Raw genomic sequence first — 15,736 nt, 5'->3', positions numbered from 1 at the left:
ACTCCTTTTCGTGGGGCTCTATCTAAGGCAAGGTGTACAGAAATTACCCCAAAACCATTGCTGAGCTAAAAATAGCCATTCAAGAGGTCATCGACAGCATCAATGTTTCAGCACTTCAGCAGGTCATGCACAACTTGGCTATTCGTCTGCATCCCATCATCGCCAATGATGGCAGGCATATGCAACATGTCATAACCTAAACTCGAATCTCCATAGTGACGTACCACACTCATGAAATGTTTTAAGAAGTAAAACAACCTGCAGTCAGAAAAATAATATCATGCGAGAATTAAGCGATGAGTCCGACTTCAACTGAGATGATTCCGTGATGATGTCACAAACTTTCAGGGATTACGGAGAAGAGCAAATGTATCAGTTTAAGCTGAGTGATGCTACTCCGGAATAGAGCGAGTCGAAAAGTATAAGGTCAAATCTATTCACGTTCTGCCTTAGCCAATTGCCATCAGTTGGTTTCACCTGTTGGTAGACTGTTAATGGAGAACGTCAGTTGATGACAGAGAGACCGAAAATCCTAAGTCTACTCTACAGAATTAATAAATCCCGTTTCACAAGCTGCTACATTTGCAACAGTTGTTCAGAATAGTCTCCTCAAGCGTCAATCCAGGCGTGGCATTGTCGCACTAAGTTCTGTCGAACTCGGTCTAACATCTCCGGTGTAGTCTGAACAGTGTCGCGGGAGCCGTGAATCCTTTGCCAGGAGATCCTCTTCAATCTCGACAGGCGTTTAGTACACAAGACTTTTCACGCGGCTCTACAAGAAGACATCTGCTTACTCACATTTCGGGAAATGTCTGATTCAGGTGTTCACGAACCCAAAGTTCAAAGGTGGGCGGAACTCCATCGTGTTGGAACGACATCCGCAGACGAATACACGTCGCATATGTTCCATGAAACTGTGTAGTACTTCTCTGATATACACTGTGTACATGGATGCATATAAGCGTATAACTTTTAAGCGAAAATACGATTATAGCTTTTGACACTGTCGTTTCTGGAGCAGGGTCCGTTGCTTCTAATTGATACTTCTCGATCATCCTGCATAGTTTGTAACCCCATCACAGAACCACCGTGTATGCTTCTCGTTCTTAGTTTTGTACAAATAGATACTAAACAGGCTTCAGTAACAGTTATGTGTCTCGATTACTGGGTAACGTTAGATGCAGGATGTTGAAACCATACCAGGCAAACTGGAAACGGATTAATAACATTGGTAACTAGTAAAACTGCAGAAATGAGAAGGTTAGCAAATACAAAGTTTTACTCATGGCGCGTATTCAGTGTATTAGAAGGACTACAAGATTACAATTTTAGTGGACGTGAGTGTATACAGAGTGAGAAATTTCGTCCAATTTCCTAACAGTGTGCAATGAGGAGGTCAGATTAAGCATAAACTATATGGAAGCCGACGTTTATGCAGATAGCTCCAGTAATAATTCCAAAGAATAGGGGTTGTCTGAAAGCACACTGCTTTCTGTTGGTAAGTGCACCAGTAATTGTACAGAACACCTGCAGCGTATCTCGTCAAGTTCTCGGACAAACTTATAACGTGTTACGTAAACCGTTATAATAATTAATGCCATCTCAGAATGAGTGCACCAATAAATCTAACACACGTAAATGAATATTTGTTTTATATATAGTGTCTCTTCTTTCGAACACGTCCGAAAGAATAGACAGCACACATGTATAATTAAGGTGACGACGACCAACTGACAACTTCAGTGCAGATGAACACCTCGCTCGAACTCTTACAAGAATCGGCGAAATGCTGCGAGTAATGAGGATAATGAGCAAGGGACAACACTACGTCAGTCTGACGGAATGCGTGCTAGAGTAGATCGTGCAATTGCGACGACCACTGTGTCCGGTTAGTCAAATGGTCAGCCCATCTGAGCACTAAGAAGGAGACCGGGTTCAAATCTTATCCAGCACAGATTTACGACTTTCCCCATTGATTTAATTCAGCCCCCCTACCAGCTAATGTCGTCACTTCATTTGTGTCCTGATATTTTTTATTCACCTTCCATGCATTTTTATACCATTCATCCGATTAGGATGAAACTTTCGTCAGTTGTCCTGCACAAGCTGCGAAGGTTTGTGTGTGTGTGTGTGTGTGTGTGTGTGTGTGTGTGTGTGTGTGTGTGTGTGTGTGTGGGTGGGTGGGTGGGTGGGTGTGGGTGTCTGTATGTGTATGTGCGTGTCTGTATATGTGTATGTTCCACATCTCCTCCTAAACCACTGGACCGATTTCAACCAAACTTGGTACACATATCTCCCTGCCACCGTTGGATAAGAAGCTGCAGCAGCAAGTCGTATACTCCTAGCTCACTCATTTGTTACGTAGTCTGATTCTTAATTTCTTTGCGTGTTTTTGGTACTTGCATTGTTTAATTCATAAATTTCGGGCGTATTATAGTATTTGAGAGTTGTAGCATCGCGTTGTAGTACCTGAATAATGTAAATTCGCGTAGTCGTCTGCCTTCTGTTTTTGTTTTGAACGGCCAGTGTCGGTTGGTCACAGTCAGTGTGCTCCCTGCCGCCGTTGGATAAGCAGCTGCAGCAGCAAGTCGTATACTCCTAGCTCACTCATTTGTTACATAGTTTCATTCTTAATTTCTTTGCGTGTTTTTGGGTACTTGCATTGTATAATTCATAAATTTCTGGCGTATTATAGTATTTGAGAGATGTTGCATCGCGTTTTAGTACCTGAATAGTGTAAATTCACGTAGTCGTCTGTCTCCTGTTTTTGTTTTGAACGGCCAGTGTCGGTTGCTCACAGACAGTGTGCTCCCTGCCGCCGTTGGATAAGCAGCTGCAGCAGCAAGTCGTATACTACTAGCTCACTCATTTGTTACATAGTTTAATTCTTAATTTCTTTGCGTGTTTTTGGTACTTCCATTGTATAATTCATAAATTTCGGGCGTATTATAGTATTTGAGAGATGTTGCATCGCGTTTTAGTACCTGAATAGTGTAAATTCGCGTAGTCGTCTGCCTTCTGTTTTTGTTTTGAACGGCCAGTGTCGGTTGGCCAGTCAGTGTGCTCCCTGCCGCCGTTGGATAAGCAGCTGCAGCACCAAGTCGTATACTCCTAGCTCACTCATTTATTACATAGTTTATTTCTTAATTTCTTTGCGTGTTTTTGGTACTTGCATTGTATAATTCATAAATTTCCTGCGTATTATAGTATTTGAGAGTTGTAGCATCGCGTTTTTGTACCTGAATAGTGTAAAATCGCGTAGTCTCCTTCCGCCGCCGAGCAGTGTGTCAGCAGTGCGCAAGTAGCAGCATTACTGCATTTACTAGGCAATCTTGTATTTTAATAACCGTTTAAATTTTGTGTCGATTTGTTTGCGCTCTCTGTAGATTAGTTCAGACGTTCTATGCACAATAGTTTTTAGCATGGATAGGGACTACAACTGCTGTGATCGGATACAGGCTGAGTTGGCATCCCTTCGCGCCCAGCTTCAGGCAGTGTTGGCTTCGGTCACACAGCTTGAGGCTGTTGCCAATGGGCATCACTGTGGGGGTCCCGATGGGGGTTTGTCGGGCACGGCCAGCTCGTCCCACGCATCCCCCGATAGGAATACGACTGTGGTTGCCCGGGATACTGCCCACATTGAGGCTGATCCCTCACCTGTGGTAGAGTGGGAGATCGTCTTAAGGTGTGGCAGGGGGCGAAAGACATTCCAGAGGGCTGAACGGAAGGCCTCTCCAGTTTGTCTGACGAACCGGTTTCAGGCTCTGTCTCAGGCTGATACTAATCTTCGGCCTAACATGGCTGCTTGTCCTGTTCCAGAGGTTGCCCCGCAGTCTGCAAGATCCGGGCGGTCGCAGAGGGTGGGCTTACTGGTACTTGGGAGCTCCAACGTCAGGCGCGTAATGGGGCCCCTTAGGGATATGGCAGCAAGAGAGGGGAAGAAACCAATGTGCACTCCGTGTGCATACCGGGGGGAGTCATTCCAGATGTGGAAAGGGTCCTTCCGGATGCCATGAAGGGTACAGGGTGCACCCATCTGCCGGTGGTCGCTCATGTCGGCACCAATGATGTGTGTCGCTATGGATCAGAGGAAATCCTCTCTGGCTTCCGGCGGATATCTGATTTGGTGAAGACCGCCAGTCTCGCTAGCGGGATTAAAGCAGAGCTCACCATCTGCAGCATCGTCGACAGGACTGACTGCGGACCTTTGGTACAGAGCCGAGTGGAGGGTCTGAATCAGAGGCAGAGACGGTTCTGCGACCATGTGGGCTGCAGATTCCTCGACTTGCGCCATAGGGTGGTGGGGTTTCGGGTTCCGCTGGATATGTCAGGAGTCTACTACACGCAACAAGCGGCTACACGGGTAGCACGGGTTGTGTGGCGTGGGCTGGGCGGTTTTTTAGGTTAGATGGCCTTGTGCAAGTACAGAAAGGGCAACAGCCTCAACGGGTGCGGGGCAAAGTCAGGACATGCGGGGACCAAGCAGCAATCGGTATTGTAATTGCAAACTGTCGAAGCTGCGTTGGTAAAGTACCGGAACTTCAAGCGCTGATAGAAAGCACCGAAGCTGAAATCGTTATAGGTACAGAAAGCTGGCTGAAGCCAGAGACAAATTCTGCCGAAATTTTTACAAAGGTACAGACGGTGTTTAGAAAGGAGAGATTGCATGCAACCGGTGGTGGAGTGTTCGTCGCTGTTAGTAGTAGTTTATCCTGTAGTGAAGTAGAAGTGGATAGTTCCTGTGAATTATTATGGGTGGAGGTTACACTCAACAAACGAGCTAGGTTAATAATTGGCTCCTTTTACCGACCTCCCGGCTCAGCAGCATTAGTGGCAGAACAACTGAGAGAAAATTTGGAATACATTTCACATAAATTTTCTCAGCATGTTATGGTCTTAGGTGGAGATTTCAATTTAGCAGATATAGACTGGGACACTCAGATGTTTAGGACGGGTGGTAGGGACAGAGCATAGAGTGACATTATACTGAGTGCACTATCCGAAAATTACCTCGCGCAATTAAACAGAGAACCGACTCGTGGAGATAAGATCTTGGACCTACTGATAACAGACCCGAACTTTTCGACTCTGTATGTGCAGAACAGGGAATCAGTGATCATAAGGCCGTTGCAGCATCCCTGAATATAGAAGTTAATAGGAATATAAAAAAAGGGAGGAAGGTTTATCTGTTTAGCAAGAGTAATAGAAGGCAGATTTCAGACTACCTAACAGATCAAAACGAAAATTTCTGTTTCGACACTGACAATGTTGAGTGTTTATGGAAAAAGTTCAAGGCAATCGTAAAATGCGTTTTAGACAGGTACGTGCCGAGTAAAACTGTGAGGGACGGGAAAAACCCACCGTGGTACAACAACAAAGTTAGGAAACTACTGAGAAAGCAAAGAGAGCTTCATTCCAAGTTTAAACGCAGCCAAAACCTCTCAGACAAACAGAAGCTAAACGATGTCAAAGTTAGCGTAAGGAGGGCTATGCGTGAAGCGTTCAGTGAATTCGAAAGTAAAATTCTATGTACCGACTTGACAGAAAATCCTCGGAAGTTCTAGTCTTACGTTAAATCAGTAAGTGGCTCGAAACAGCATATCCAGACACTCCGGGATGATGATGGCATTGAAACACAGGATGACACACGTGAAGCTGAAATACTAAATACCTTTTTCCAAAGCTGTTTCACAGAGGAAGACCGCACTGCAGTTCCTTCTCTAAATCCTCGCACAAACGAGTAATGGCTGACATCGAAATAAGTGTCCAAGGAATAGAAAAGCAACTGGAATCACTCAACAGAGGAAAGTCCACTGGACCTGACGGGATACCAATTCGATTCTACATAGAGTACCCGAAAGAACTTGCCCCCCGTCTAACAGCCGTGTACCGCAAGTCTTCAAGAAGGGTCGTCGAGCAGATGCGCAAAACTATAGAACTGTATCTCTGACGTCGGTCTGTTGTAGAATTTTAGAACATGTTTTTTGCTCGAGTATCATGTCGTTTTTGGAAACCCAGAATCTACTATGTGGGAATCAACATGGATTCCGGAAACAGCGATCGTGTGAGACCCAACTCGCTTTATTTGTTCATGAGACCCAGAAAATATTAGATACAGGCTCCCAGGTAGATGCTATTTTTCTTGACTTCCGGAAGGAGTTCGATACAGTTCCGCACTGTCGCCTGATAAACAAAGTAAGAGCCTACGGAATATCAGACCAGCTGTGTGGATGGATTGAAGAGTTTTTAGCAAACAGAATACAGCATGTTGTTATCAATGGAGAGACGTCTACGGACGTTAAAGTAACCCCTGGCGTGCCACAGGGGAGTGTTATGGGACCATTGCTTTTCACAATATATATAAATGACCTAGTAGATAGTGTCGGAAGTTCCATGCGGCTTTTCGCGGATGATGCTGTAGTATACAGAGAAGTTGCAGCATTAGAAAACTGTAGCGAAATGCAGGAAGATCTGCAGCGGATAGGCACTTGGTGCAGGGAGTGGCAACTGACCCTTAACATAGACAAATGTAATGTATTGCGAATACATAGAAAGAAGGATACTTTATTGTATGATTATATGATAGCGGAACAAACACTGGTAGCAGTTACTTCTGTAAAATATCTGGGAGTATGCGTGCGGAACGATTTAAAGTGGAATGATCATATAAAATTAATTGTTGGTAAGGCGGGTACCAGGTTGAGATTCATTGGGAGAGTCCTTAGAGAATGTAGTCCAGCAACAAAGGAGGTGGCTTACAAAACACTCGTTCGACCTATACTTGAGTATTGCTCATCAGTGTGGGATCCGTACCAGATCGGGTTGACGGAGGAGATAGAGAAGATCCAAAGAAGAGCGGCGCGTTTCGTCACAGGGTTATTTGGTAACCGTGATAGCGTTACGGAGATGTTTAACAAACTCAAGTGGCAGACTCTGCAAGAGAGGCGCTCTGCATCGCGGTGTAGCTTGCTCGCCAGGTTTCGAGAGGGTGCGTTTCTGGATGAGGTATCGAATATATTGCTTCCCCCTACTTATACCTCCCGAGGAGATCACAAATGTAAAATTAGAGAGATTAGAGCGCGCACGGAGGCTTTCAGACAGTCGTTCTTCCCGCGAACTATACGCGACTGGAACAGGAAAGGGAGGTAATGACAGTGGCACGTAAAATGCCCTCCGCCACACACCGTTGGGTGGCTTGCGGAGTATAAATGTAGATGTAGATGTAGATCCCTTACTATCAAGCAACAATCGCTGTGGTGGTAAGATAAGAATGACCTATGTATCATAGCTCAGGAGATATGACGTCATAAATGCGTGAAAAACTACCTCTTCATGCATTAGATTTAAATTTATTATTTCAGTTCTCAGACATTATCCACATATGTCACTAAATGAACCTACAAAAGCATATCATGAACACTGAGATGCATGAAGAAATGCCGCACCGCGCATTTTGTCTTTAGTCGTAAGACAATCCTACAGTCGACTCAAGGAAATCTCTGACACCTCGCAGTGGTTTTGACAGCTTTCAACTGAGATCAACTGAGAATTGCAAACGGCTGTAGACGACAATAGTTTTCGAGGTCGTTAGGCTTCTAGGTGACAGTCACGATGACGTTTGACTCCTAGAGTTCGGTCCAGGTCGTTGGGGGACGGGGGGGGGGAGGGGGGAGAAGGGTAGGGGGAGGGGGACATATAAGCATATCCCTGTAACGTCTAACGGTATTCCTTCCGTATCACTTGATATGCGCGAAAATTTACTGGGACAGTAAGACACACATAGCGCCGCACTGTTTGAAGGTTTGGGGTGAAAAAGGATGACGTAAAATGATAAATCAGGATCGCCTGGAGCAATTTCGTCAAAATATGGTGTATTTATGGCTCTGAGCACTATGGGACTTAACATCTATGGTCATCAGTCCCCTAGAACTTAGAACTACTTAAACTTAACTAACCTAAGGACAGCACACAACACCCAGTCATCACGAGGCAGAGAAAATCCCTGACCCCGCCGGGAATCGAACCCGGGAACCCGGGCGTGGGAAGCGAGAGCGCTACCGCACGACCACGAGCTGCGGACTATGGTGTATTTATCGCTCATATTTGTGTAAATAATACTTTGGAGGTATGGAAATGAGCGTTTGGCGTCATTCGCCGGGAGGCTCCTTAGGGGGCAGGTCCGGCCGCCTTGGTGCAGATCTTATTACATTCGACGCCACATTGGGCCACCTCTGCGCCGGAGCTTTCGAGGTAAGATACCCTTACTGCCGATAGGAGTGTGGAACACAATGAGATGAACTGGTACGTAGAAACGTCCGAAAACGACATGATGGTGTTTCTCTCCTGTAAGAGAACTCTTCTAGTCAAAAACATCGGTCTTAATTTGAAGAAATAAAAATCTGAGAATGTATTTCGATCACAGCATCGTTATGGCAGTGAGACATGGGTTGCGCGAGAAGAACAGAACTGAAGCATTTGAGATGTGGTGCTACAGAAGAGTGTTGAAAGTTAGGTGGGCTTACAAGGTAAGGAATGAAGAAGTTCTCCGCAGAATCGGAGGAAAGGGAGGAGGACACTGACGAGAAGAAGGTACAGGATGATAGGATATCTATTAAGACATCAAAGAATAACTTCCATGGTACTATAGGGGTAAAAACTGTAGAGGAAGACAGAGATTGTAATAAATCCAGCAAATAACTGCTGACGTAGGTTGTAAGTGCTACTCTGAAATGAAAGGAATTTGTGGCAGGCGAGATCAAACCAGTCAGAAGACTGATGACTTAAAAAAAAACTTTTAATACATTAAAAGTATGGCGTGTAATCTGTCTCTTATTTGCACTGTTCAGTGCATCAACCACATCGTGAAATTGAGCACTGGAGCAAGTTCATAATTTTCCCAGCGTGTTTCGCCACCAAACATCATGCACCACAGACACATTGAAATTCATCTCTCTGTCTCGAAATGAGATTACTGGCGGAATTAAAAGTTTCCTCAGAATTCAACCGGAACTGCAGTGCGAAATTCACAACAGATACTGACGAAATATGTGTACAGATATGTGCGAAATATGTTAAATGCTTGTGAAATATACAGGGTGCCTAGAAAGTACTTCTATAAACTTTGGGGGCAGGTTCCTCATACCAAAACAAGAAAAAAGTTCCTGTAAACGTACGTCCAAAAAACCTTCGTTATCAAGCTAATAATGAAAGTTTACAGGTTAGGTGACTGCACCTCAACCTATCATAATAATAACTGTTCTAAATGTCCTCCGGTTGATTGCAGACACGCTTGCACTCATTGAATCAAGGGTTATGCACATTTTCAAAAACTCCCTGACGGTTTCTAACGGTTTCGCAGGCTTACCACATACATACACACACACACACCCACACACACACACACACACACACACACACACACACAAAACTTCGTCATTGGCGAAATATATTGTTCGTAGACGATTCCAGATATCCCCTGACGTGACGTTATGGCCGTGTTCGTGCTGGGACACCCGTGGTGAGCAGTACCTGCCAAATGTTGTCCACGAAATCGACAGATTTCCGAGGTTCTGTGACGATGCGAGGAGTCGTCAGTGTTCATAGACATAGGGATCTTGTGGTTGTCCATGGTCGCCTTACCACCCTGGCAGTACATCGAACAGATCATGCTGAACCATGTGGTGGCTGCTGCATACGGCGGTGGCCCTGGAATCTTTCTAACGTTAGGGTCTACGTGGCAGGCGACAGCAAGGACGTCCTCGCGAAGCCTGGACATTAAAGTAGTCGAACGGCCTGTGGTGTGTCCCGACGTAAACCCCATCGTGCTTATGTGGGACACGCTCGACAGACGTGTTCGTAATCTCCCTGTTCCACTACAGATTATCCAAGAACTCTCATGGCTCTCGTTGAAGAATGGGAACGAATACCATAGGGTGACCCCTGGAGATTTATGTGGAGCCTACTACATAGGTGTCAGACAGTGATAAACACTCACACCCAGAATGAGTGTTTCCACCTTGTTTTCGACACCTCTCGGACATTTCAGTTAATTTTATGTGAACGATTGAGGATGTAACGATGGTTTCTTGTGTACTTAATTCCTGAATGACAAAGGTATAATTTGGTAACGTACCCACTCTACTTGTGTACTTAATTTCTGAAGGATAAAGGTATAATTTGGTAACCTACCCAGTCTTCAGTTATTGCTCAATGGGGTATGGCAGACGCCCCAATTCACGTTCCCCTAATTCCTTTGAGCAGCGTATTTTGCATTGTGTCTGCAGGATTCGATGATCGAAACGTACAAGAAAATGTGGCGCTTCATGGAGAACAAGAAGCCGTCGGTGTTCGTCTCGACGTACGAGGAAGGTATCCAGCGTGTGCTGGAGGGGAACTACGCCTTCCTCATGGAGTCCACTATGCTGGACTACATCGTACAGAGGGACTGCAACCTCACGCAGATCGGCGGCCTCCTGGATTCCAAGGGCTACGGCATCGCCACGCCGATGGGTAAGTCACTGAAACATACCTTGCTGTGCCACACGTCGTACCTGAGTGTCGACGGAACTCTTTCAAAGCTAATAGGAAGATATTTTAACCATTTCATGATAAAATTTTGCAGAAATCTTAAAACAACAGTGGGCGTGTTATTCACTATGATTGATCACTACTACAGAAAATTCAGTCGGCAAAATCTGTCCAATACTCTCCACGCGTTCTTTATAGGAGCAGTATATTTTGTCTCCGAAGACTTTCTCACGTAGTATTTATGAAACTAGATTTACTTCCGACGACTTTTAGAAAACTTCTGCCAAGCATGTACGATCACTGTATGGAACTGGTTGCATTGGATGTGAAGCTCTATATACGGGAATATTCTGGAAGACACACACCATAGCAAGATCGGACCAACGACTCTGAATCAGACGTTATATTCGATTTTGCATATTCAGAGAGCAGTTGAACTTATAGTTTACAGTGACCTTAAGCCTGAACGTCCGTAGAGCGAGGATTAAATTTCACACCCATTTTAATGACGACTATCCTTAAATAGTCCACTATCTTCAACCAAATGTTAGTGCGGTTTCGTTGCAAGAAATCAGGTGTACAATGCCAGCGCCAACGCTTCTTTATCCCAAGTAATTCGGCTTGCTATCCAAACACAAACATCCCTTAGGACTTGAGTCACAGTGTGGAGTGTAATTTTGTATATCGAAAACACGGTATCACTATTTGTGCGTCCATAGAGTGCTTGTAAGTTGAGATATACAGCCAGTTCCAGTATAAGTCTCAAACTCGATTAAATGCCCATAGTTCTTGCATGACGACGTCTTGTAAATGGAAACTGTAACTAGTGTACTAAATCCGCCCTATAGATCGCACCTACATCGAGACACGACTCGAACGATTTAATGTGGGGGTATAGATTATCATAGGGCTTTGGTAGGTAACTCTCCAGCTTGTATGCGATCATATTTGTTAGCAGTTTTGTGGAACCATTTTGCATAAGCTTGTACATTAAATATGAACTGCTTACTGAAATTCTGATCGGTGTTACAGATACCTTATTCTTCCAATGCAATTTTCACTTTGTGGAGAAGCACCCGTCTAGTTGTAGCATTTTCATTTATTTGCTATATTATGTTAACACCCAGTGACGGTACAAACATCAGCAAGGAACTGTGGCACCACTTTCGTTCGAAATATCTCGTTTTCTTCATATTCCAGGACATCAGCGATTTGGTTCATGAGTAATCAAACATGATAGAAATGCTGAAGAGTCGGAAACAAAAAAAAGTGAGTACTGACCTGAAGAGCTAGAAGTCTAAATATATAGAAATGGAAAGATTGCACACCGCACGTATAAATTAATATCAGTTACCAATTTAAGGGGAACTCATTCATGTAAATGTGGCAAGAGATTCTTGCCGAGTGTAGTTGGTACAGCATGTTTACCACCTGCCTGCGACGTAGCAGTTCTCCAGTGACATATAATGTCAGACTAGTGCCACTAAGAACTATCGACGTCAAACACTGAAATATGCCGAAGTAACATAAATTCTCTGTTATACTATAATGTACTTTATTAGTCATATTACTAACTAGTATTTAATTTTACTGTCGTTCTCGTAAAATAACGTATGAAGAATGTCGCATTATTAGCTGGAATAATATTTATGGAATTTTTCATATAGGCGAGAGCTGTTTATCAGTATTATACTCCAACTCGAGAATTTTCTGCTTGCAATCAGTCCACAAAAGACAAAAACTGCAGATCGAGTCAGAGTCCGAAATTCAGCTTCTACGTGTCAGTGAAATAAAATTAGGTTGATTATGATTTAACAACCCACTAATTAAGGGGTCATTAAGGACGGATCCCAAACATCGTTGGACAAGGGTGGGGAAGGAAATACATCGTGTTCTTTTCGAATCATTTACACTCATGCTCATAAATTAAGGATAATGCTGATACATGGTGAAACAACGCTCTGGTGGGCGGTTTGCGGGTTTAAATCACCTCGGGGTATGACCATGCGGTGCATTTGACCTGCGGTCGTCGCAAAGTGGCGCTGGCAGCAGTCCACATACACAGAGTTGTCTTGTTGCATGTCAGAGTGCGGTGCAGCGGTAGGTGTGCAGACCTTTTCAGACATGGTAATGGAGACTGTGCGTTGAAAATGGCTCAAAGAACACATATTGATGACGTTATCAGGGGTAGAATACTAGGGCGACTGGAGGCTGGTCAAACACAGCAGGTCGTGGCACGGGCTCTCCGTGTGCCATAAAGTGTGATCTCAAGATTATGGCAACGATTCCAGCAGACAGGAAACGTGTCCAGGCGCTACAGTACGGGACGTCCACAGTGTACGACACCACAAGAAGACCGATATCTCACAATCAGTGCCCGCAGACGGCCAGGGAGAACTGCTGGTAGCCTTCCTCGGGACCTTACCACAGCCACTGGAACAGTTGTCTCCAGACACACGGTCTACAGACGACTGAAAAGACATAGTTTATTCGCCTGGAAACCTGCAAGGTGCATTCCACTGACCCCTGGTCACAGGAGAGCCAGTAAAGCCTGGTGTCAAGAACACAGTATGTCATCATTGAAATAGTGGTCCCAGGTTATGTTCACAGGCAAGTCCAGGTATAGTCTGAACAGTGATTCTCGCCGGGTTCTCATCTGGCGTGAACCAGGAGCTATATACCAACCCCTTAATGTCCTTGAAAGGGACCTGTATGGAGGACGTGGTTTGATGATGTGGGGTGGGATTATGACTGGTGCACGTACACCCCTGCATGTCTTTGACAGAGGAACTGTAACAGGTCAGGTAATCGGGTCGTCATTTTGCACCAGTATGTCCACCTTTTCAGATGTGTAGTGTGTCCCACCTTCCTCCTGATGGATGATAACGCACGGCCCCACCGAGCTCCCATCGTGGAGGAGTACTTTGAAACAGAAGATATCAGGCGAATGAAGTGGCCTGCCTGTTCTCCAGACCTATGCCCCATCGAGCACGTCAGGGATGCTCTCGGTCGACGTATCGCTGCACGTCTTCAAACTCGTGGGACATTTCAGGAGCTCCGACATGCACTGGTGCAAGAATGGGAGGCTATACCCCAGCAGCTGCTCGACCACCTGATCCAGAGTATGCCAACCCATTGTGCGGCCTGTGTACGTGTGCATACTGATCGTATCTCTTATGATGTCGGGGTACATATACAGGAAACAGTGGAGTTTTGTAGCACATGTGTTTCGGGACGGTTTTCTCAATTTATCACTAGTACTGTGGACTTACAGATCTGTGTCTTGTGTGTTCCCTATGTGCCTATGCTGCTAGCGCCTTTTTTGTGTAGTGCCACGTTGTGTGCCACCACATTCAGCAGTTATCCTTAATTTATGAGCACGAGTGTATAACATTACACCTTTCTTATCAGAAGTATACGGATACCCCTATGTAATGCGGAATTGACCACTAGGTGTCACGAGAGGCGGACCTGCCATTATAAGAGGATGCAGTGAGCATTGTGTTGTCAACAGAAAAGCAGTAAACAGCGGAATAGGTCGGTCAGTAGAGGTCATCGACTTCGATCGTGGACCAGCCATTGGATGTCACCAGAGTAACAGATCGTCAGTGGACATTTCAACCCTTCTAAATCTACCTGAGATGCTCCTTGATGACCTGAGTCTGAAGTGAAAATGCGAAAGAACAACCACAGCTAAGTAAATCTCATGTAGTGACGGACACGGACTGTCGAGCATTGCGTAGAGTGCTTGTAAAACATCGTATTAAATCAGCAAAAGAAATCACTCATTAGTTGCCAAGTGCCAGCAGACCAGCTAGTAAAATGCTTATGTGTAGGAAGTTAAAAGGAATTGAGTACAATATCGAGTAGCTCCTCACAAGCCATACATTTCTGTAGTTGTCGGTAATTGACGACTGAGGAGGTACACAGATCGACGCCACTGTTCAGTGGATCGCTGGAAACGAATGACTTGGGGAAATAAATAACGATACCCCCTGTGGCAATCCGATAAAAAGGTTTTGAGCATGGCGAATTCTCCAGACTTCACTCCTGAACCTACTAGCTTTTGTGGTTTGGGCTCTTGAGGAAGAATGAGGTGCCATTTCTCCACAGGCATTCAGACACCTCACTGAAATTGTCTCCAGTGCAGTTCATCTACATCTACATGACTACTCTGCAATTCACATTTAAGTGCTTGGCAGAGCGTTCATCGAACCACAATGATACTATCTCTCTGCCATTCCATTCCCGAACAGCGCGCGGGGAAAGCGAACTCCTAAACCTTTCTGTTCGAGCTCTGATTTCTCTTATTTTATTTTGATGATCATTCCTACCTATGTAGGTTGGGCTCAACAAAATATTTTCGCATTCGGAAGAGAAAGTTGGTGACTAAAATTTCGTAAATAGATCTCGCCGCGACGAAAAACGTCTTTGCTTTAATGACTTCCATCCCAATTCGCGTATCATATCTGCCACACTCTCTCCCCTATTACGTGATAATACAAAACGAGCTGCCCTTTTCTGTACCCTTTCGATATCCTCCGTCAATCCCACCTGGTAAGGATCCCACACCGCGCAGCAATATTCTAACAGAGGACGAACGAGTGTAGTGTAAGCTGTCTCTTTAGTGGATTTGTTGCATCTTCTAAGTGTCCTCCCAATGAAACGCAACCTTTGGCTCGCCTTCCCCACAATATTTTCTATGAGGTCTTTCCAACTGAAGTTGTTCGTAATTTTAACACCCAGGTACTTAGTTGAATTGACAGACTTGAGAATTGTACTATTTATCGAGTAATCGAATTCCAACGGATTTCTTTTGGAACTCATGTGGATCACCTCACACTTTTCGTTATTTAGCGTCAACTGCCACCTGCCACACCATACAGCAACCTTTTCTAAATCGCTTTGCAACTGATACTGGTCTTCGGATGACCTTACCAGACGGTAAATTACAGCATCATCTGCGAACAACCTAAGAGAACTGCTCAGATTGTCACCCAGGTCATTTATATAGATCAGGAACAGCAGAGGTCCCAGGACGCTTCCCTGGGGAACACCTGATATCACTTCAGTTTTACTCGATGATTTGCCGTCTATTACTACGAACTGCGACCTTCCTGACAGGAAATCACGAAGCCAGTCGCACAACTGAGACGATACCCCATAGGCTCGCAGCTTGATTAGAAGTCTCTTATGAGGAACGGTGTCA

At 44.8% G+C, this 15,736-nt stretch overlaps 1 protein-coding gene across 1 annotated transcript in view; it reads left to right on the top strand.

Moving 5' to 3' along the window:
* Positions 1-15,736, top strand: part of LOC124778790 (glutamate receptor ionotropic, kainate 2) — a 341,610-nt gene that overhangs the window by 283,529 nt on the left and 42,345 nt on the right. The window contains exon 14 of the mRNA XM_047253668.1: positions 10,284-10,509. Coding sequence (XP_047109624.1) covers positions 10,284-10,509 — 226 coding nt within the window. The remainder of the gene's footprint in view (positions 1-10,283; positions 10,510-15,736) is intronic.

This window comes from Schistocerca piceifrons, chromosome 1 (genome assembly GCF_021461385.2).
Source record: "Schistocerca piceifrons isolate TAMUIC-IGC-003096 chromosome 1, iqSchPice1.1, whole genome shotgun sequence".
Lineage (NCBI taxonomy): Eukaryota > Metazoa > Arthropoda > Insecta > Orthoptera > Acrididae > Schistocerca > Schistocerca piceifrons.
The sequence above is the reverse complement of the archived record's forward strand: the minus strand, read 5'-3'. Positions and strand labels throughout refer to the sequence as shown.